The sequence below is a fragment of the Mytilus trossulus genome, chromosome 10 (assembly GCF_036588685.1).
Source record: "Mytilus trossulus isolate FHL-02 chromosome 10, PNRI_Mtr1.1.1.hap1, whole genome shotgun sequence".
Taxonomy (NCBI): domain Eukaryota; kingdom Metazoa; phylum Mollusca; class Bivalvia; order Mytilida; family Mytilidae; genus Mytilus; species Mytilus trossulus.
Window position 1 is genome coordinate 34,872,622 of NC_086382.1, and position 25,130 is coordinate 34,897,751.

General features: G+C 33.0%; 1 protein-coding gene across 2 annotated transcripts; it reads right to left on the reverse strand.

The window, feature by feature from the left end:
• Positions 1–3,656: 3,656 nt before the first annotated feature.
• On the reverse strand, positions 3,657–24,845 carry LOC134687260 (uncharacterized). 2 transcript variants are annotated; one of them, XM_063547407.1, is made up of 6 exons: positions 24,576–24,845; positions 19,908–20,048; positions 8,192–8,339; positions 6,225–6,485; positions 5,186–5,410; positions 3,670–4,051 (listed from the first exon to the last, which is right to left on the reverse strand). In XM_063547407.1, exons 1-5 carry the CDS (start codon positions 24,779–24,781, stop codon positions 5,225–5,227), a joined length of 942 nt encoding a protein of 313 aa, XP_063403477.1. In that variant the 5' UTR covers positions 24,782–24,845; the 3' UTR covers positions 3,670–4,051; positions 5,186–5,224. The 2 variants fall into 2 exon arrangements, with proteins under 2 accessions (XP_063403478.1, XP_063403477.1); XM_063547408.1 differs by lacking the exon at positions 19,908–20,048 and having other exon boundaries at positions 3,657–4,051.
• Between the last annotated feature and the right edge of the window lie 285 nt (positions 24,846–25,130).

Here is a 25,130-nt window from a genome sequence, read left to right on the forward strand (position 1 = left end):
AGAAAATAAACAAAATGACAATAATACATAAATAACAACAGACTTCTAGCAGTTAACTGACATGCCAGCTCCAGACTTCAATTAAACTGACTGAAAGATTAAGATTTCATCATATGAACATCAGGCACAATCCTTCCCGTTAGGGGTTTAGTATTATACCATCATAACATATATGAGAAGCACATAACCCGTGTCATGCCAACAACTGTTTTTAGAATAAATGTCTTTAGTTCCGACGCAAAGACCTTATCAGTGACTCAATATTAACGCCAAAATATGCAATCTTTAATGACTTGACAACAGTAATGAAGGTTTTCTTTTAATTTTCAAATAAAAATCAATGATTATGGTAAAGGAGACCAGGTCGAATGTACTCTGTGTGACAGATATTTTCACCATACAATCATTTTACACAACATATACTAGTTAACATTTGGCTAATGGGATCCGAGATACAGACCTCAAGACAATAAACCGTTAACGAGATGACACCAGGCAGTCAGAAATGTACACGTTAAATTTATTGCTTAAATCAAATATAATGGACCTGCTGCTTATAGTATCTGAGATACGTTCTTGACCATTTAAACTGATACATAAAATAAGGACGAGGTTACATGTAGATGAATTCGATATAATGGACATGTATACCAAGCAAGGATTCCATATCTCAAATACAATTAGATATATGAAGATGTGGTGTGAGTGCTAATGAGACAACTCTCCATCCAAATAACAATTTAAAAATTAAACCATTATAGTTTAAAGTACGGCCTTCAACACGGAACCTTGGCTCACACCGAACAACAAGCTATAAAGGGCCCCAAAATTACTAGTGTAAAACCATTCAAACGGGAAAACCAACGGTCTAATTATACCTATATAAACAAAACGAGAAACGAGAAACACGTATATATTACATAAACAAACGACAACTACTGTACATCAGATTCCTGACTTAGGACAGGTGCAAACATTTGCAGCGGGATTAAACGTTTTAATGGATCCAAACCTTCTCCCTTTGCTGAAACAATAGCATAACATCACAACATAGAAAAACATACGATAAAATATCAATTGGCAGACTTAACTCAATCAAAAAACGTATGATTACACAATGAACGAATAAATTTGATCTGCGATATCTGAATACAAATGCACAGTTAGTTAAATATTAGAGACAAACATTCATGACCAAAAAGCTAACAAACAAATTCAAACACACTGAGAAATATTTAACCAATCAATGTTCACTTTAGAAAAAAAACGTTTTTTTATAATCTTGAAGTTTATACAAATGTAGTAAGAATAATTGAAAAATTGGAGATATTACAAATAATCAAAGCTGGTGTACTGACAAGATCCATATAAATAAAAAATAACAAAAAAAGCATTATAAACAGTATCAACAGGTCGAATTAACAAGAAAATACGATTTGAGAGTACTCGCAGTTACTGACAGCTAGTTAAAAGCCAAAACCAATTAATAGTAAAAAATCATGCATCAGAGACTATAATCGACTAAAACACATCACAGGGATTTAGTATTTTAACGTCATTAATAGTCAAAGAAGACATGACTTGTGCAATGCCAAAAATAAATGTATTGACATGTAGTAGTATAGTGAAGAGCGACTTCTATAGAAATAAAAGTTAACGTGGCTGTGTCTCTTTACATCTCGCCTCCTTAGTTATGTTTTAATTTGCTAATGACAAAATCAATATTAGTGCCAATGTGAACTATTAACCTATTTATATGGTTATATTTATAAATTTACTGTTCTCAAAATGTTGAATTTTTGAAATACTAAGGCTTTTCTACCTCACGCGTAGATAACCTTAGCTGTATGTGGCAAAACTTTTAAGAATTTTGGTCCTCAATGCTCTTCAACTTCGTACTTTATTTGTCCTTTTTAACTTTTTTGGATTCGAGCTTCACTGACGAGTCTTTTGTAGACGAAACGCGCGTATGGCGTATATACAAAATTTAGTCCTGGTATCTATGACGAGTTTATTTACTTATAATAAGAGAGAAATAAAAGGACAATGAACTTATGCCCGACTGCATACAAGTATGAAGATTTCGTGTCTTCTACCATTTAAAATATAAATAAAATTTTACAAAATAGTTAACTACGTTGTCGCTGCCGGATTGTTACCCCTGTGTTTTGCATCCTGGGACATTTGTCGCAGGAGAGACAAAAAAAAATGGCTTGAGGTCATGATGGAATGTATTTGACGGATGTAATAATTTTCAGTCTATTTTACGATTTGATTACGACATAATTGAGAGGTGAACATTACCTAAACTGTTTCTTCGTCATTCAATTATAACCTTGCAGTTATAGCAACACGTCCTTGCTGAATGGAAGTAAAGGTAACTTGAGTGTCTTGATGTTGGAGTAATAATGGAAACCCAGGTATGCTTACATGTCCTTTTTTACAGGTTTCCGACAAAGCAGGATCTTGTCTTTAAGACCAGATGTTTTTGGACAATAAACATGTAATACCTCTTAGCTATATATATATATAGTGTTCCGGAACTATCTATGCATGTATTTGAGTTAAAAGTTAATACTTGCTGTCTTTCCTGTTAAAAAGGGTTAATCAAATGACTCAATTTAATTTGGCTAATTCTCAGGGTCTTCCAATTTAAAACTCTTAAAGAAGGCATTAAGGTTGTGATATTTTCATCTGCAAAGAGTTTATAGCCCATGCAATTAAGATTGAACTCCCTGCTGTCAGTTCAACTTATGCAGTCCAAAAAGGATACATATCAAGAATTCATAGTAATGTAACTTCTGGCCTGCTATACTGACCATTGATTTTATGTTGAAAGACTCAGACAAAGGTTTTACTTAAGTATAACATAAATGAAAACCTAACATTCTTAAAAATCTATAACAATGAGGTCTAAGGTCTGACAAATTTTCTTCAACAGACACGATGTACACCTTATAAACGCCCCATACATTATGTAGATGACCTATTGCTATTAGTTTTTTGGAAAATAAGACCAAAACACAAAACATAACCGTGTTAACACCAACAAATAAACCATTAGATTTGGCCACAGTCAGAAATAGCTGCAAGACTGACATGTACCTCTCACAATCATTCAATACACAAAATAAAGTCGACCTACTGCTTTTAAGTACCATATAGGAGGTTATTTTCGCAAGGTGTTAAATCAGCTATTTTAGCGGTTAAACCAAATTCGCAAAAATAAATTCCAAGAAAATTTACACATACCTTCAGTACTTTATTAAAGCTACTGCTTTTTGTAAACAATGATCTGTTTATGTTGGACGGCATGGCAATAACTGTAAAAATAAGTTTGAACAACAGTTTTACTCATAACAGATAAAAAATTCAAATGACTTTAAAAAAAATGTAATTGTTTTCCAAGTTGTCACTGCACCATGAAATTGCAGCCAAGCCACTGACACATTACTACTAGTACATAATATAGCTGAGTCAGGCTTTAGCAACTTGAGGTGCATTTTTGTAGATGCAATGTCATTTAGTCTAATAATTATTATTACAGAACAAATATATTCTTCATGTTAAACCTCTGTCCTTTTATGTATGCAATACTCTGTCTTATTCAAAGATCAGAAAAAATATCTTATATACATTGTATTTCAAATATGAAAATTTGAAGTCTCTATCATAGAAATATTGTCTCATTCACAACTAAATAGCTGGTGTAATCTGTTTCAGCCATTAGTTAAATGCCACTGCCTGTACACACAATAAATAACATAATGACTTTCTTATAAAATGAAACAGTGTGCTTTTCAATTAAGGAATGGTACTTCCAAGTGGCCCTAAATATTATTCTGTCACATGACGAAATGTACTTATCAAAGAACACAGTACATAACATTGGAATGAGACTCTATCCATTTGAAACAATGTTAACTCCATCATCAATTCCAGTTCCTTCTTTTGAGATACATTTAACATGAGTCATCTTCCATCTTGAATTTTAATGTTGTACTTAAATTCAATAGTAGGTTCCACTTTGATCTCTAATTATGGAAGTTTCCTACAAAAAAAGAACATTTTTAATAAATTTGATATCTTAAAATGTTTAGATTTAAAATATTTTTTTGAAAACAAGAATGTGTGTTCATTAGACAATCATGAAAATCAAATTGAGAATGGAAATGGGGAATGTGTCAAACTACAAACTGACCATAGAGCAGAAATTAGTAGGTCACCAACAGGTCTTCAATGCAGCAAGAAATTCCTGTTTGCAATATCACCTGTATAGTAAAAGGCACCATTGAGAGATTAAAAAATATTGTTTGTTAAATCAGCATTATTATACATGATTATACATAAATGCAAAGTAATCTGTGGTAGAAGAAAATGCTACCTTGCACTGTTCTCAGTGTGTAAACAAAGACTGACTATACATCATTATCAATGTGTAATATGCCTTCCCTTATGGTGTATACAAATTTTAAATGAGGGCTTAAGGCTTTGTTTTGAATATATTTGGTTAACTGAATTCAAGAAAGCATGATAAACCTCATTTTTGCCTGGCCTTTGACTTTTGTAAAAAAAAGCGAGACATAGCGATTCTACAATCTGTCGGTGGCATCCACAAATATTCATTCTGTGTTAAAAAATTTTGAAATTTTAAAAACTTTCTTAAACTGTCCTGGATTTCTACCAAACTTGGACCGAAGCTTGTTCATAAAATATTATCCAGATGTAAATTTTGTTAAAAAATATAATCCTGTTTTTCCGTATTTTACTCATAAATGGACTTAGTTTTTGGGCCAGTTAACATAACATTCACTCTTTGGTTGACGTTTTTAAAATTTTAATAACTTTCTTCAATTAGCCAGGATTTGTACCAAACTTGGACAGAAGATTGTTCATGTCAGATCAAAAGCTAGTATCTAAAAGGAAATTTTGTAAAAATATATTTCCTGTTTTACGTACCTTCTTATATATGGACTCTTCCAGTTAACATTACATACAGTATGCAGTTAAATTTCTTAAAACATTTATAAGATTCATAAAGTAGACAAGACCCTGGGTTCCGCGGAACCCTTCTGGATTTTTAATTTCCTTGTCATGTACATTGCTAGATGCTTAGATCTTTTCCCTCTTTCTCCTTTTTTAAAGTTGATAACAAAAAAGATTGGGTAGAAAAAATAAAACTCACCTGTACAATAAACTGACAACTTCCTCCTTTTGTTTGTTTTCATGTATTGAATTCAATATTATTTAGTGTAATAAGAGTTTCCATCAGTATACAACGCTCATCATATTGCAGTATATTAAGAGGCTTAGAGTAATAAATTGTAGCTCTGTCTTCATGAGAAAGTTCCTGATTTCCTTCCAACTTTTGAAAATGAGTGTTTGATATTTCCAATAGAGTCATATATACCTGAAACATTAAAACGGAGAATAAAATTTCTACTCAAGCTTTATAAGAAAATGCTCTATCATCTAATTGAACCTTTTTCCATAAAAAAAAATCATTGCTTAATATATATATTTCTGTTTTATTGACCTTCATTCATTTTTTGTCATTAATACAAATTAGAATTTGACAAATAGCAACTATTACATCAGCCTGGTATATCCAACCAGCCAGACATCACCATACTGTAGCATAATTAAGGACTTTGCCCTACTCAATTGATGACTGATATAAAACAGTTTTTTAAACAGTCTTAGAACCAGAAAATAAGGTCAAGGACAACAGATTCATTCCAAACAGATCTCCTGAGAATATGTCATTTTTTGCAATCAATAATATTCACATAACTTGTCAAAAATTAACTGCATTTTGTTTCAGAGAGCCTTCTTTATAGTTCATTAGATTAGAATTCTTTGAAAAGTTGTTTCAAATATATGTTTAGAAATCTGAGAAACATTATTCAGAAAATGTTTTTATCCGAATTATGATAAATGATTTTAATAACTTTTTCATCTGCATCTAAATAAAATTTTCAAGATGAGACAGAAACAAGAAACACAAGTTAAGGTGAACAAATAGAGTTATCTCTCTTTGTACTGGCTCTAATTCCTCTTGCATTTAAGTTTTTGATCATGTTTTCAAATTTATTCTTAAACATTACATAGCTTTAAACTATTTTTATTTTTGATTTTGTGATTTGAGAAAGTTGTATACAAGTAGACAATAGATAATTTGTACCCTACGAATAATATGAAGGATACACTGTATCCAAAAATACCTTTGTTCCGTCTACAATCATTCCAGGCATAGTCAGCATTGGTATGTCAGCACATCTACGACATTCATATAAATCTAAGAGTAGTTCCCCAGCATGCTGACCTAACACTTCCTTATTTAAATCCATTTCTATACTTAGAATACTTCCATCATCACTTTCATTACTGGTTAAAGAGCTGTAGGAATTGCTTACGTGAGTACTTTCCATCAGTCTTAGTTGCCTCTCTAACTCCTCTGGATTTTTATTGAAAACTTTCTTTACCTACAAATAAAATTGAAATAATCACAACTATAAGATTTTCAAGAAACAGCAAAATGGTTGAAAACAAATTACTTATGATTGAATGTATGCTGAAAGTCTTTTAGTATATAAAGATTTAATACAAGAATTACATATAAATCTGTACCTTGCATTTTAGACAGACAGACAGACGTCTAATGTCCCCAGCACAAGCATTAGTCATATTTTATCTTTTTAAAGTCAATAAAGTAAAACTTTGTAAAATTATCTTATAGACAGCTCCATCCCTCAATTAAACTAATGGAAAGATTATGTCTTCATCATATGAAATTCAAGCACAATCCCTCCTGTTAGGGGTTTTGTATCATACCATCATATAAGAATAAAGTATGAGAAAAAAACATTCTGATTTCTTCAAAGATGCCAACCACTACGATTTGTCCGTAATTATTACAATTTTTTAGCCGAAATTACGATTGATTGTAAGTAATTATTGTGGAAGCTTAAGTGTTTGAGTTATTCAGAATTCATGTACAAAACACTTTCGGGTTTCTTAGGACTTTCTATCTGTTAAGTAGGATTCATCCATTTCTTATTAGAATCCGAATAGTTGAAAAGATTTCCTTCCCTCTTACTTATATTTCCCTGTATTTGATTTCATGATGTCATCATCAAAAGGAACAAGTGCTTCTTAAAATAAAATTGGACAACATTTTCATCATGAATATTCCATGGAGTTTCATTGTCTTACAAAATCAATACTAATACTATTTGTAAAATAAACAAACAGAAATTAAAATAGCCAACGTTTTATTACAAGTCTTTTAGCCTTCACTTGCTCATCAGTTTAAATTGTTATTGATAAAGAAAATAATTTGCCTGTCTCTTTGCATCTAGTTGTTTATTGTATGATTATGGTAAAAAAATAATGAATTTCTGTGATAACCGAAAATCACAAATTACTGAAATCTCTAATTTTGTTTACTGATTGCACTACAAAGGCGTTGGCATCTATGTATTTTATGCATATATTTGTATACAGCTTTTTCTTGTAATTGCATACATTCTCACATTTTGATACAAAATGGCAATACCGTACTAAATGCATGCCATCATTTCTAAAATTTTACAGTATTCAAATTCTGTTAATTCATTCTAACATTTTTGTAAAGAGGCTCTAATCGGGGCCTTTTATAGCTGACTATGGGGTATGGGTTTTGCTCATTGTTAAAGGCTGTAAGCTGACATATAGTTGTTAATGTCTGTGCCATTTTTGTCTTTTGTGGATAGCTGTCTCATTGGCAATCATACCATATCTTCTTTTTTATACTTTATTTAATTCTGCTGCAGCATGTAACAGAAATGGTTTACTAATCTCTAAAACAGTCCTTATAAGACCCCACAATATTTTCGAAGATCATCATGATCATTGTTTTGCATCTGAACTTTAAACTTTAATATAAATCAGGCCATTTTTTCCCATTGGAATTCTTTTTCATTTTGAAGCTTTTTATTATGTTTATAGTGAACTATGCATAGGTTTGCTCATTTTTGAAGGCTGTAAGGTGACCTATACATGTAGCTATTAACTTCTGTTTCATTTGATCCTTTGTGGAGAGTTGTCTCATTGCCAATCATACCACATCTTCTGATTTTTAAATATAAAGCACGGAAAAAAAATAATGCTGCAAAAATGAACCATTGATTGTAAAATTCGTGAACCTTACTTTAACAGACACAACCATGTCACTTGTTCTGACTTCTGGGGTTGTTGTTATTCCATGTGTATACAAGCGTATATCAGGCTTAGAGACAACTCTATCGATTCCATGTAAATTTTTCCAGATAGCTTCATCTGCTTTAGATATAGAAATTCTGAAGAAAACAATTCTGTATATTAATAAATTCTGTATGTAAATTAAAAATTCATTAGTAGTTTTATGAAAGTCTGCAGTGTTTCACCATGATCAGAAATGGCTGCTGTCAGTGTTATAGTGTAATGTTGATACAATACTACATTATGTACATCTTTTAGTAAAATTCTAAATATGAACACACACAATTTTCGTAACTTTGATTCATACATATTACACCTACATGTACATGTGTACACTGTCATTGCTTAATCCATACAAAAATTGTGTCAACATATTACAATACTCTATCATCTGATCAAAATTATTGATATCTACAAATACGTACATTGACCAATGTAGGATTACAAAAATATACTTTTCCATCTGTTTATTTGTTTTAAAAAAGTATGAACATTGTGATCAATGGCAGCAGTAATTTCCATGGCAAATGAAATTCATCTGTTTTTTGCAATGTTAAGGGCCTATATAGCATGCATGCCTACATGTATGATACATTAGCAAGAAAGATTATATCAATACATACAAACTTAATGCTTTGTTTTTGCACTTTCTAATCAAAAGCATAACAAATTTGCAGAAAATCACCCAAAAAATACAGAAAAATCACTAATGTCATCAACTCTGTTATTTGAATTAGAAGTATTTGTGAAGACAAACAAACAAGTTTTAAATATGCAATTAAGGGGGTACAAAACACATAACATTTACAGGCAAAAGGGAGATAACTCTGTCAAAACTTAACTAAAAATTATAAACACATACATTACATACTTTTGTCTAAGAGTTATCAAGCTTTTAAAATATCAAAATTAGTGTTTGTCAAACTGCTATGAAAAAGTTACTGTAAAAAGTGGGGTTACAACATTTCTTGATTTTTTTATTTATTTTTGTCAACATATTTTCCAAATCTGTTTTAGCTAAAGTGTTGGGTACTCCCTTAAACAAGAGAAATCTACTGAAGGGTCATAAAACTCTTGGCAAATGCACTATATATTGTTGTTGTTAATTTTGTTTAGTATCACTGAATTTGAATATGACTGTAATTCTGCTATGGCAGGAAAAGCTGCACAAAATTATTGCATTTAGTATGTTTAGAATGCAAATATCCTTTCTTTAAATTTAGTGCTAAAAGGTAAAAGCCGTTAAAGGGTCCTCCAACATTTATAAAGCTAGGTTTTCTATTTCTAAATAGATAAAATAACATTTCAGACATTTGTAAACTGATAATTCAGCTTATTTATATCTTCTTATTGTTTTGTTTATTGGCTACATGTACTATAACTTGATTTATTTCACTTGACTGAGTGGAGTTCGTTTATCATAGACCTGTCCATCTACAGATCTACATTAATGATGCTTCTATCCGTAGTTATGGTCATTGAGCTGCAAGTTAAAATATGTAAACCCTATATGTGTATTCGTAAAGTATAAAGTAAGACACAACTGTTGATTTTCTTGTAAAACAGTTTAAAAACATTTAACAATTTTAGACATTGTGTATATATGAAAGTATAAATCCTTATCACACACATCTTCAAATAGACTGTCCTTGAGCAAATCAAAACATAAGCTTTGCCCTATCAGTAGAAATATATGCATGTACATGAAATAAATGTTTGAAATATTACTTTTAACTTTAATTTAATGAGATATGCCAATAATGTTTTGCCATGACCTTAATGTGCAAAAATCGTTAATAAATTTTGATTCAAATCTATCATTTTCCAAGCTTTAATTCATACTTCATTTTTTGTATGCATAAGAATTGGATACATTGTAACCATGGTAACCAGTCACGTATTTGTTTTTCAATCCAGGTTCAATTTATTTGGAACTTGTGGATCCCATAATATATGTATGCATGTGTATCGCAATGAATAGATCTGAGTTAGATATATTCATCTCCATACACATGCATACAATTATGGGATCAACAAGTGGAGACCATCTGACAGTAAAGGTTAAAAAAGCAGTTTCTGCAACAGGTCTATTAAAGAGTAAAGTCAGGGGAAAACATCTATATGTAATAGACTAGTTTGATTAAGTATTTGTAGATATGCCAGGGGTTTATCTGGGTATTTTGGAAAAAAGGACCCTGGCCACTTTATGGATTTTTTTTTACGCGATTTATATAGAAATTGGGAAAAACTACAAATAAACCAGAAGTCAGTTTTAGTATGTATCATACTATAATTCCTCTAAGGATTCATTATAGTATAACCATGTATATGTCATTTCATACATCCTTGCATCAAATCAAAAAGTCTTCTGTCTGATACATCATATACTTTTAATTTATCATTAAGAGCAGTTTTACTGTCAGTACTACCCAACACAGTCATGACTTTACTACTACTAGGTTTCATTGTTGGTATTTCATTATTTATTTTACAGATTTCAGTTTGAGTTTGGAATTTACAAGCTTGGTCCTCAGGTTGTATCAGTAGCCAATCGGTATTGGTTTGACTTTGATCATCATTTGAAATTAAATTGTCATTGGAAGAAACATCAACAACATCGGTAACATTTTCAATTGATTCAGTCTCAGATAACGCTGCCTCTGACTCATTACATGCAGTTGCGGCATCGTCAATTACAGCTCTTGGTTTGAAAAAAATAAGATTTTACGAGATTTGTTGCCGTCGGTGTTTTTCAATTTCTTCACATAGTATTTTCTATTGTGAGATGACATGTTTACAAAAGAAAAGAAGTTAAAAAATATTTTATTTTATCAAAATTCGGGGCTTCTTAAAGCGTAAACTGGTCCACCGTTCTATCTATAGCTCCACACCGAAGGTCAGTGTAGCAATAAGTGAACACAACAGGGGTCCAGTTTACTTAAAGCGCACATGTGATAAGGATTTCCTGCTTTTTTTACCTTTAAAGTGAAGAGCGTAGTTTTGGAAAGGCTAAATTGGGGTTGCACTAATGACAGGATGATTGCCCGGATAGTGACAGGACGGTTGACCGGACGACATATAAATAGTCATAACTTTTTTGTTATCCGATAGATTTGTTTAATATTTGTAAACCTGAAAGATATTAAACTATATTTTATGAAAATAAAAAAAAAAGAGAAAAAATAATTATTTTTTAGCAAAAAAAGTTGACCGGACGGTATTCACACTCGCCAATATACGCTATATATATATTCAACTGGTCGACGACAAATGTTAATATCTCTTTTGTTTTACAATATTTGTCCATGAAACTCAGGAATCTGTGAGATTTATAAATATATTATACGAAAATATAAACTTGATTGCCAAAAAATGGGTTTTTCTCAAAAAAAAGTTGACCGGACGGTATTCACCCTCGGCGATATACGCTATATATATATTGAAATGGTCGACGACAAGTGTTAATATCTCTTTTGTTTTACAATATTTGTCGATGAAACTCAGGAACCTGTGAGATTGAATAATATATTACACGAAAATATAAACTTTAAAGTAAAAAAGAAAAAAAAATCTGCAAAAAAAGTTGACCGGACGGTATTCACTTTCGACGATGTAGGCGTTGATTATATTGAACTGAGCGACAAAAAAATGTAAATATTTATTTTTATAAACAATATTTTTTCATAAAACTGAGATATTTGCGAGATAAATAAATATATGCTATGAAAATATAAACTTTATGATAAAAAAAATATTTTTCTTAAAAAAAAAATTTGACCGGACGGAACTATAATTCGCCGATATATGCCTTAATAATATTAAATTGATTGACACAAGTGTTAATATTGTTTGTTTTTTACCATATCTGTCCCTGAAATTTATCAACATTGGAGATGAATAAATATATTTTACGAAAAATTAAACTATATATTTAAATAATAAAAAAAAAAATTAAAAAAAAATTGACCGGACGGATTTTACATTCAATTGATATATATATATGCCTTAAATATATTGAACTGATCGACACAATACTTAATATCTCTTCTTTGGTTATATTATTTTTAATAGCAATATTTTATGAAAAAAATAACCTTTAAAGAAAGGATTTGTATAGTGAAAAATCCTTCTTTATAGTTAATAGTTTATATTACTATCGAATAAATGAAATTGTTTCAATTTGTTCAAATGGTAAAAATTGGCGGCAACAAATTGTTAACCGACCCCTTACGTCTGCCAGAATAATTCTGCCCCCTGCTCACCAACGGGGAGGTGGAAGTGGGAATTTCGAGCAGGATATACCTTTTATTTCAAAATTACATCGTTATTACAAAAAAACAAATGTGGATCATTCACAAAGCAAATACAGGAAACAAAACCTTACATTTAGCACTATCACAAATAAAATAGCACCAACAAAACATAAAACTGTTTACATTTGAATTCAATTAAACACTCTTAAACTGTAAAAGTCTTACTGAAGCTATCCAGAACATAAATACACTGGTCATTCACTGATTGCAATGAAGTTACCCAGTGGGATTTGCCAGTATGGTGGATTTGAACAGTTGGACACCCCTTTTGTGAAAAGCTACCAAACTTTTCTGACCAAGACTTGGTAGCTTCGTCAAAAACAGGTGAAAGTCCTGTTGGCTGAAATCCAGATATGTTTGGAAACTGTCGTGAAATGATTGTGCAACAGACATTGATAATCTCTGAGCATAACCAATCATTATTTTCTATAGTTTGCTTATGGTCTGAATTGAGACCATTAATCCATGCAATCGGTATAGGCTTTAGTTTTACTTTCTTTATTGGAGGTGGACTATCAGTTACAAGTATCTGATGATCTTGACTATCAACATTATCAGTAAACCTCAATCTCTTAGTAGATTTTGGTGTATTTAACTTGGCTGGTGTTTTCAGCTTGGGTGTTCTTGATGGAGTATTTAACCTGGATGGTGTTTTCAGCTTGGCTGGTGTCTTTACTGGAGGTGGACTACCAGTAACAAGTATCTGATGATCTTGACTATCACCATGATCAGCAAACCTCAATCTCTTAGTAGATTTTGGTGTATTTAACTTGGCTGGTGTTTTCAGCTTGGGTGTTCTTGATGGAGTATTTAACCTGGCTGGTGTTTTCAGCTTGGCTGGTGTCTTTACTGGAGGTGGACTACCAGTAACAAGTATCTGATGATCTTGACTATCAACATTATCAGTAAACCTCAATCTCTTAGTAGATTTTGGTGTATTTAACTTGGCTGGTGTTTTCAGCTTGGGTGTTCTTGATAGAGTATTTAACCTGGCTGGTGTTTTCAGCTTGGCTGGTGTCTTTACTGGAGGTGGACTACCAGTAACAAGTATCTGATGATCTTGACTATCACCATGATCAGCAAACCTCAATCTCTTAGTAGATTTTGGTGTATTTAACTTGGCTGGTGTTTTCAGCTTGGGTGTTCTTGGAGACTGAGGTGCCAGAGGAGGCTCAATTAATTGAGCTTCCTCAGAATCTGGAGCTGGTAGTATCTCTATATCACCATCATTCGGTCTTGGTTTTTTTCTACCAGACTTTTTATCATTTCTCTTTAAGTTTCTCTTCGAAAGCGCTTTAAGATTGACTACAGGTTTTGTTTCATCTGTATCCCCAATGTATAGTTTTGCTGCCAGGATGTGGTAGCATTGTGAACTTGCTGGACACTGGCAAGTTTCTTTGGGAAGGAGGGTTACAGCATAAACCTTTCCTTGCATGCCTCTGACCATAAATGCCTTGTGTTGTTCAATAAACGACACTTGACCATTATCAACAGTTAACTTGGCCAGGGATTTTTGGGACAAGTTTTTATCTGAAGTTTTACTGGACATGGAGGAGCTTTCTGTCCCCTCTGAACTATCAGAAACTAATGGTAATATATTTGTCCCCTCTATTTGGGAAGGCGCTGTGATATTTTCTTCAGCAATGGGACTAGACATGGATGGGTTTTCTGTCCCATCTGAAGTCTCAGATACTAATGGTAAATCTTTTATTAAATGATTCCAGCACATAAGAACATCACAAGATGGGAAGTTCTTTCTGATTGCATTTACAAGACCAATCTCCCTATCAGTTACGAAAGGGACTGAGGTTTTGTTTAATTTTGGAAATGACGATGCAACGAATTCAAAGAAACGTGCATGTGTCTTCTCCTTCTTTCTACTATGTATCAAGAAAGCTACAGGCATTAAAGGTCTATCTTCAAAAATTATATTTCTGAAAACTAATGGTGAAACAAAAAAGTCTCCACACTTAAAAGTGGTATCATAGAAGAAAACAAACGGAACATCATCTTCAGTGTAAACATCAAGTAACTGGTTAACGATTGAAATCATTTCTGGCAAAGCAATGATTGAATTCAGATCAGGGAAGACTGTCACCTCATGGATGAATCCATCCATATGATATGCCAAGAGCAAAAGGTTATATATATCATCTTTGCTCAGTCTTTCTTCCTCATTGACTTTCCTTACTAGGTTTTCAACTTGTTTCACATTTCTAGCATTAAGAACCCCTTGGTGTTCACCAGAAACTGACCATTTGATATGCTTTCTCTGTAAACATCCATGGCAGTTTTTTCACCTGACCTTATGTCTTGGTCTATTTTTCTTAAAACAGAAGGAGCAGTGCGTGTATACTCAGGGGGATCTGACTTTTTGCTGTTCCCATGACCAACGGGTACATAGACCGTTTCATCTCCCTCATAATGCACAAGTATTAAGTTTTTGTGACTTTTCAAACTATATGCAGTTTTCTTAAACTGTAAAGAACCAACTGGTCTTTTTGTACCGTTTGTTTTGTCTGTTGTTCCTGGTAATCGGATTTTGTAAAAATGTTTTTTAAGAACATCATTACCAATGGTGACTGATTTTGTACCATTATTTATCCACAGATATTGGTCACATTTCCAATCATCTGCACCAGTTTGAAACAAGTAAACTTCGTTTGCCTTTGGCTTATAAGGGGGAACATTCGATGTACGAGATGTTTCAGGTTTAGTTAAAATATCTACTACTTCTGATTGATGTAATACATCTGTATGCATATAGACAATAGACCCACTGTCCATTTTGATATTTTGTCTACTGATAAGTTGTTCTAATATGTTGGTAAAAAAAAAAAAAATGTGGATCATTCACAAAGCAAATACAGGAAACAAAACCTTACATTTAGCACTATCACAAATAAAATAGCACCAACAAAACATAAAACTGTTTACATTTGAATTCAATTAAACACTCTTAAACTGTAAAAGTCTTACTGAAGCTATCCAGAACATAAATACACTGGTCATTCACTGATTGCAATGAAGTTACCCAGTGGGATTTGCCAGTATGGTGGATTTGAACAGTTGGACACCCCTTTTGTGAAAAGCTACCAAACTTTTCTGACCAAGACTTGGTAGCTTCGTCAAAAACAGGTGAAAGTCCTGTTGGCTGAAATCCAGATATGTTTGGAAACTGTCGTGAAATGATTGTGCAACAGACATTGATAATCTCTGAGCATAACCAATCATTATTTTCTATAGTTTGCTTATGGTCTGAATTGAGACCATTAATCCATGCAATCGGTATAGGCTTTAGTTTTACTTTCTTTATTGGAGGTGGACTATCAGTTACAAGTATCTGATGATCTTGACTATCAACATTATCAGTAAACCTCAATCTCTTAGTAGATTTTGGTGTATTTAACTTGGCTGGTGTTTTCAGCTTGGGTGTTCTTGATGGAGTATTTAACCTGGATGGTGTTTTCAGCTTGGCTGGTGTCTTTACTGGAGGTGGACTACCAGTAACAAGTATCTGATGATCTTGACTATCACCATGATCAGCAAACCTCAATCTCTTAGTAGATTTTGGTGTATTTAACTTGGCTGGTGTTTTCAGCTTGGGTGTTCTTGATGGAGTATTTAACCTGGCTGGTGTTTTCAGCTTGGCTGGTGTCTTTACTGGAGGTGGACTACCAGTAACAAGTATCTGATGATCTTGACTATCAACATTATCAGTAAACCTCAATCTCTTAGTAGATTTTGGTGTATTTAACTTGGCTGGTGTTTTCAGCTTGGGTGTTCTTGATGGAGTATTTAACCTGGCTGGTGTTTTCAGCTTGGCTGGTGTCTTTACTGGAGGTGGACTACCAGTAACAAGTATCTGATGATCTTGACTATCACCATGATCAGCAAACCTCAATCTCTTAGTAGATTTTGGTGTATTTAACTTGGCTGGTGTTTTCAGCTTGGGTGTTCTTGGAGACTGAGGTGCCAGAGGAGGCTCAATTAATTGAGCTTCCTCAGAATCTGGAGCTGGTAGTATCTCTATATCACCATCATTCGGTCTTGGTTTTTTTCTACCAGACTTTTTATCATTTCTCTTTAAGTTTCTCTTCGAAAGCGCTTTAAGATTGACTACAGGTTTTGTTTCATCTGTATCCCCAATGTATAGTTTTGCTGCCAGGATGTGGTAGCATTGTGAACTTGCTGGACACTGGCAAGTTTCTTTGGGAAGGAGGGTTACAGCATAAACCTTTCCTTGCATGCCTCTGACCATAAATGCCTTGTGTTGTTCAATAAACGACACTTGACCATTATCAACAGTTAACTTGGCCAGGGATTTTTGGGACAAGTTTTTATCTGAAGTTTTACTGGACATGGAGGAGCTTTCTGTCCCCTCTGAACTATCAGAAACTAATGGTAATATATTTGTCCCCTCTATTTGGGAAGGCGCTGTGATATTTTCTTCAGCAATGGGACTAGACATGGATGGGTTTTCTGTCCCATCTGAAGTCTCAGATACTAATGGTAAATCTTTTATTAAATGATTCCAGCACATAAGAACATCACAAGATGGGAAGTTCTTTCTGATTGCATTTACAAGACCAATCTCCCTATCAGTTACGAAAGGGACTGAGGTTTTGTTTAATTTTGGAAATGACGATGCAACGAATTCAAAGAAACGTGCATGTGTCTTCTCCTTCTTTCTACTATGTATCAAGAAAGCTACAGGCATTAAAGGTCTATCTTCAAAAATTATATTTCTGAAAACTAATGGTGAAACAAAAAAGTCTCCACACTTAAAAGTGGTATCATAGAAGAAAACAAACGGAACATCATCTTCAGTGTAAACATCAAGTAACTGGTTAACGATTGAAATCATTTCTGGCAAAGCAATGATTGAATTCAGATCAGGGAAGACTGTCACCTCATGGATGAATCCATCCATATGATATGCCAAGAGCAAAAGGTTATATATATCATCTTTGCTCAGTCTTTCTTCCTCATTGACTTTCCTTACTAGGTTTTCAACTTGTTTCACATTTCTAGCATTAAGAACCCCTTGGTGTTCACCAGAAACTGACCATTTGATATGCTTTCTCTGTAAACATCCATGGCAGTTTTTTCACCTGACCTTATGTCTTGGTCTATTTTTCTTAAAACAGAAGGAGCAGTGCGTGTATACTCAGGGGGATCTGACTTTTTGCTGTTCCCATGACCAACGGGTACATAGACCGTTTCATCTCCCTCATAATGCACAAGTATTAAGTTTTTGTGACTTTTCAAACTATATGCAGTTTTCTTAAACTGTAAAGAACCAACTGGTCTTTTTGTACCGTTTGTTTTGTCTGTTGTTCCTGGTAATCGGATTTTGTAAAAATGTTTTTTAAGAACATCATTACCAATGGTGACTGATTTTGTACCATTATTTATCCACAGATATTGGTCACATTTCCAATCATCTGCACCAGTTTGAAACAAGTAAACTTCGTTTGCCTTTGGCTTATAAGGGGGAACATTCGATGTACGAGATGTTTCAGGTTTAGTTAAAATATCTACTACTTCTGATTGATGTAATACATCTGTATGCATATAGACAATAGACCCACTGTCCATTTTGATATTTTGTCTACTGATAAGTTGTTCTAATATGTTGGCTATACAACTGTCCTTAAAAAGACATGCTTTTAAATAAAGCAATATATAGTAGCACTAATATCAATCTATTTACGTTTGTATTTATAAATATACGTTTGACAACTGTCTTTAAAAAGACATGCTTTTGAATAAAGCAATATATATAGTAACCCTATTATCAATCTATCTATATCAATAGTTCAATAATGAATATATATTGAAAATTGTCTTTAAAAAGACATGCAAAAAGCAAAATATAGTAGAAATATTATTTGTGTGATCTGAACTGGTTGAAAGTCAGAGCATAAATGACTAACAATTGAATAGTTATTATTAGGTGAGTTAAATGTTGATCTGAAATCCTGAACTTCATAAAATTTCTTCTTTAATTGGATACTAATTATCAACTGATTATAAGGTAATTCAATTAAATGTATTTGATGTCTCAGGTGTGAAAACTTTAATGACATGTTATTTTGCTTGATTGGTGATTACAACAAGTGTCAAAATTAGATTAATTTGATTAAATATCATTACTTCTAATATACATTGGTGAACTCGCTCACATAAACATTTTGGGCTCATTGTTTTTACTTTAAAGTTTATTTTTCTTATAAAATATTTATAAATCTCACAAATTTATTCATTTCATGGACAGATATATTAAAAAAATGAAGAGATATTAAAACTTGTGTTGATCAGTTCAATATATCTAAATAATAGTATCGGCGAATGTTAATTCCGTCAGATCAACTTTTTTTTTGAAGAACAACATTTAACATATTTGATATAAAGTTTATATTTTCATATTAAGTACTACTTGATCTCTCAGATTTCATAAATTTGATAAAATAAAAGAGATGTAAACACTTATTATATTTAAGGCATATAACGGCGAATGATTGTTCCGTCCGGTCAACTTTTTTTTAAGAAAAACATTTTTGTTTACCATAAAGTTTATATTGTCGTATCCAATATTTATTATTCTCACAGATTCCTGAATTACATGATAAAATATTGTAAAAAAAAGAGATATCAACACTTTTGGTCGACCAGTTGAATATATATATAACGTATATCGGTGAGGGTGAATACCGTCCGGTCAACTTTTTTTGCAGATTTTTTTTCTTTTTTACTTTAAAGTTTAGATTTTCGTGTAATATATTATTCAATCTCACAGGTTCCTGATTTTCATCGACAAATATTGTAAAACAAAAGAGATATTAACACTTGTCGTCGACCATTTCAATATATATATAGCGTATATCGCCGAGGGTAATACCGTCCGGTCAACTTTTTTTTGAGAAAAACCCATTTTTTGGCAATCAAGTTTATATTTTCGTATAATGTACTTATAAATCTCACAGATTCCTGAATTTCATGGACAAATATTGTAAAACAAAAGAGATATTAACATTTGTCGTCGACCAGTTGAATATATATATAGCGTATATTGGCGAGTGTGAATACCGTCCGGTCAACTTTTTTTGCTAAAAAATAATTATTTTTTCTCTTTTTTTTTTTATTTTCATAAAATATAGTTTAATATCTTTCAGGTTTACAAATATTAAACAAATCTATCGGATAACAAAAAAGTTATGACTATTTATATGTCGTCCGGTCAACCGTCCTGTCACTATCCGGGCAATCGTCCTGTCATTAGTGCTTCCCGCTAAATTGTGGATTTCAATCCGGACTTTTCAAATATGCAGGTATGAAATGTGGACTTACTCTGAATGTAAACAACACATCTCAGCAAAACTGGCTAATAGCTTGATGAAACTTCCTTCATAAACTTGTTTATGATTACTAATCTTCCTGACAAGATTTGTTAATACTCTTAGAAACTTCATTACTCTCAGCCTAATAAACCTGCAAAAAAAAACCTAAACCAATAAATAAACTACTAAATTATACATGTATTGTATCTCCATATTTTAATGACCATCATGAATTAACTATGTACATGTATTGTGTGCCTTTAAGGACTAAGGTGGTACATAACACAAAAACACAAAAGATTGAAAACTTTGTAAAATTCAGGTGAATCTTTTGAATCATGTTCTATTTTTAAGGCCATATTAAGCTTCTCAATAATAAAAATGGGTGTTTGCCAAACTGCTATAGTATACACATGTATATCCAATGAGTTTTTCCCATTTTTATTTTGAAAACTGTTTTCTACCTTACATGTCTTACCAGTAACTCAAATAAAATTTAAAATGGAAATTGGGAATGTGTCAAAGAGATAACAACTTGACCTGTTGACCATAGAGCAAACAGCAGCAGAAAGCCACAAATGGGTCTTCAATGCAGTGAGAAACTCCCACACCCAGAGGAGTCCTTTAGCTGGCCTCTAAACAAATACATATACTAGTGCTGTGATAATGGATGTCATAATAAACTCCAGTTATACAAAATGTTTATTTAGGAATAAACATGATAAATCAGTGTGTATCAACTAAATACTGGGCCATACTTAAATACATGTGTATATTTCGGTTTGCCCAAACCCTTCCCAAAGGCAAAGCTAGAGATAGTGGGTAGGTACATCTGTTTACACATGGTACATATGCATAAATTACTTAAAGTATGGACAATACTTCCTTTATTAAGGGGTATAGGATTTTTTTCTGAGACAAGGGCCTGTGATTTTGCATGAAGTGACTTCAAGTGAGTTAATTATATCTTTAAGGCAAAGAATGGTAAATAAATTGTCATGCTTGTCGCTAAATTATTCTTCTCATTACATTATTCTTTTTGTCGCTTAAATCCTTTTTGTTGCTAAAATCCTTCTTGTCACTAAAATTATTCTTGTCACTAAAATCCTTTTTGTCCCTAATCATGCTAATTAGTGAGACCACCTGGAAGTATGACTATTGCATCTCAAAAACTTGCTTACATTGTTCATGTACCTGTGACAGTTGTGTACATGATGTAAGAGTATATGTACAACATAAGAACAAACTATAAAAATCGGTTCAAATGGGCGTACTGTGTGGTAATAGTCATTGCCTTGTTGAAGGCTGTACTATGACTTACAGTTGCTTGAACATGTTGAATCCATGTTACATTGTATCTACATTATGTAGTTTTCTCATGGAAAATCATACCATTATCTGTACAAGCTCAGGTACAAGTGATTAGCGATCTTAATCTGGATTTTCCTCAGGCGTTAGAACTGTATCATGGTATTGGATTATAATCATGATAATAAAAAGGGTTATACAATAATAATACTTTAATACTTTAATACAATAACATATGCATTTGATTTTAATTTTACAAAAATGGCGTCGAGCTATAAAAAATCAAAGTGCTGGATAGCACCTGTGGAAAGTTTGCAACGGTAGATTGTAATATTTCAAATAGATAGTGTGTAGATTGCATGGTTAACTTTTTTTTCCTACTTAAAAAAGAAAAAACTTTATCAAGAAATAATTGTAACAGGATGCTGCTACGAAGTCTACCAAACAAAGCTCTCAAAATTAGTGATTCCCACGGGTCGCCTGACATTAAGCAAAGTCCAATACAAATTGGTCTGGTATAGTAAAGTGATATTCATGATTTGGGGGTGGGGATCTAGACAGTTTACAAGTTCTCAAACAGGCAGGAGGTAGGGTAAGAGTGGACCTAGGGGACTAGTCTTTTATTTCATCTGATTTGTTTTATTATTCCGTACAAGAATATATGTTGTTTCAGTGTGGGGATTTCAACAGTTTTCAAGTTTTCGAAAAGGGGGTGGATCTTGACTGTTTACAAGTTCTCAAAACAGGATGGGGTTGGGTTACACCAAGGGACCTAATTATATTTCACTTTATACCTTTTATTGTCCAATACAAGAATATTTATGATTAAGGGTTGGATCTCTACCATTTACAAGTTCTCAAACATGAGGGGTTGGGGAGGACTCAGAGGTACTCCCACTATATTTCATTGGTTTTGTTTTGTTGCCCCATAAAATAGAATACTATATATGGTTTAGGGGTGATCATCTTGACCGTATAAGTTTTCAAAAAGAAGTTGGTTGTCACCCCTGTGGACTTCTTCTTTATTTCATTTTGATTTATTTTATTTTCTCATACAAAAATATATATGGTTTGTAAATGGGTCTCAGCCGTTTACAAGTTCTCAAACAACAAGGGGATGGGAGTGACCCCTAGGGACTCGCCTTCTTTTGAATTTGATTTGTTTTATTGTCCAGTACAAGATAATATAAGGTTAAGGGGTGGGGATCTTGACCATTTCCAAGTTGTCAAACAACAGGGGGTGGAGCTGACCCAAAGGGACTCCCACTTTATTTCATTGAATTTGTTTTGTTGCCCTATACAAAAATATATATGGTTTAGGGGTGGGGATCTCAACCGTTTACAAGTTCTCAGACATGAGGGGGTGGGGCTGACCCAAAGGGACTCCCACTTTATTTCATTTGATTTGTTTTGTTGCCCTATACAAAAATATATATGGTTTAGGGGTGGGGATCTCAACCGTTTACAAGTTCTAAGACATGAGGGGGTGGGGCTGACCCAAAGGGACTCCCACTTTATTTCATTGAATTTGTTTTGTTGCCCTATACAAAAATATATATGGTTTAGGGGTGGGGATCTCAACCGTTTACGAGTTCTCAGACATGAGGGGGTGGGGCTGACCCATAGGGACACCCACTTTATTTCATTTGATTTGTTTTGTTGCCCTATACAAAAATATATATGGTTTAGGGGTGGGGATCTCGATTGTTTACAAGTTCTCAGACATGAGGGGGGTGGGGCTGACCCAAAGGGACTCCCACTTTATTTCATTGAATTTGTTTTGTTGCCCTATACAAAAATATATATGGTTTAGGGGTGGGGATCTCGACAGTTTCTAAGTTCCCAGACATGAGGGGTTGGGGCTGACTTAAAGGGACACCCACTTTATTTCATTTGATTTGTTTTGTTGCCACATACAAAAATATATATGGTTTATGGGTGGGGATCTCATCCGTTTACAAGTTTTCGAAAAGAAAGGGGTGGGGTGACTGACCACTCTAGAGTTCCTCTATATTTCATTTGATATATTTCATTGTCCCATAGGCATACAATAATATATATGGTATATGGGTGGAGATCTCAACTGTTAATAAGTTCTCAAAAAAACAGGGGGTGAGAGTGACCCCAGGGGACTCGCCTTTCATTTCATTTGATTTGTTTTATTGTAACGTATAAAGAACATATAATGTTTAGGAGTGGGGATCTGACTGTTTTTAAGTATTCAAACATGAGGGGTTAGGTGGGGTGACACCATGGACTCAACCTTAATTTAATTAATTTGATTTGTTTTATGGTCCTGTGATCATTACTGAAAACCATGTGTGTCTGTCACTTACTGTTTTCTTCAAGTTTATAATTTATTATTGTTATTGAAAATTTATAAAAAAATCCCTTAGGGTTCTTTAGTAAATTCCTCCCTTCTGTTGGCCCCTCAAAATACAACTAAATAGACCCCAAGGAGAAAAATAATAAGAACTGAGCAAAAACTTTGTTTAGGAGTCTTAATAGCAATTAATATAATTACGATTTTTGTTATAGTCCGATTTCTAATGCCGAATATGTAAAAGGCCGAGTTTATTATAGTCCAAGTTTGTTGTGGGCCGAGATCAGATGAGATATCATGATACTTCCGATACTCTCGGGCTTTTACATATTGAATAGAAATTTGTAAAAATCGTACTATAAAGTGACGAAAAATGTTCATTCATGAAATATTTTAAACATGCTATTAATTTTCTCTTCAACCGGAGGAAGGTAGGAAACCTTTGAAACCGGGATTGTAGTACTCCCGTTTGGAGGCACACATATTGCATGTCTGATGAATACCGATAAAATCATAACGTAGAAACTGCTGTCTCGTGTGTGTATTGATTTTACTTTCCGCGTAGCGCAGATCCGCAAAGTAGTGTTTGTTCGTCTTTCAAATGAAGTTGAATTATTTGATTTATCGATGAAAATTCAGAACATTTTTTATTCAAGCTGTATGCTATTAAAATAGAAGAGCTCAAAATTTCAAAAGCATCTTTCTATTATTAGTTTTCAAACACCAGTACTACATTATCTACAAAATGTAGAAGTAGGACACACTTCCTAAAGTAAGTTAGGCTGTCTCTTTTACGGTTAGGTCGATGCCTTAAGAAAGTTTATTGCTATAGCAAACTATAGCAAACTTTCCAACAATAACAGTTATGAACAATGGCGGAAGACAATTTAATGATGGCGCAAAATATTTGAACGATGGCGGGGCGCCATCATTAAACAGGCCCTGATGGTATATTTTTTTGTTAAAAGCAAAGATTTAACATAAACATGGACATGTTGGTAAAAACTTTATAATACATATATTATACACTTATGTGAATTAACTTACTCCTCTGGCTCTTTTGTTCCCAATTCTTCAGAGATCTGATCTAAAACTGTCAAGAACTTTTCTGGATAGTGTTTAAATCTATCAATAGTTGCAATTCTACCGTCGATGGGAAGTAAATATTCTATAACTTTTTGATAGTAGTCATGTTGCTCATTAGTGATCTCACCCATATCAATTTTACTGAACACAATCGATGGGGACTCCATGTAATCATCTTGGTAGTAAATCTGCAATTTTTTCTCCAAATGATTTCGTTCCCATCTGCATACCAATGGGCTATTCCAGAAATAATCCATCCCCCCCCTATGGAAGACATCAGTTGTGAAAAAAAAAATCCATGGAAATAATTTTCACCATTGCCAAAAATTTCCGGAATTCCAGCATTTGAAATTATAATTGTACTTTAAAATACTGGAATTTTTTTCATGATGCTGTCAATATGTCTGGAAATTTGAGTGTAAAGGTCGAAAGCAATACCTATGGAATCATCAGATTTTAATATTTTGTCTGGAATTTATCTGTTTCTGTCTAAATATGCCAAAAAAATCTGGAATT

What these genes read in the sequence shown, in the direction of transcription:
- LOC134687260 (XM_063547407.1), bottom strand. Translation starts at nt 24,781, where the DNA reads ATGGAGTCCCCATCGATTGTGTTCAGTAAAATTGATATGGGTGAGATC. An exon ending in ATGTGTTGTTTACATTCAGA is followed by an intron (nt 8,340 to 19,907) that starts GTAAGTCCACAT and finishes TGTTTTCTTCAG; the next exon opens with AATTTCTATATCTAAAGCAG. An exon ending in ACATGGTTGTGTCTGTTAAA is followed by an intron (nt 6,486 to 8,191) that starts GTAAGGTTCACG and finishes TTTTATTTGTAG; the next exon opens with GTAAAGAAAGTTTTCAATAA.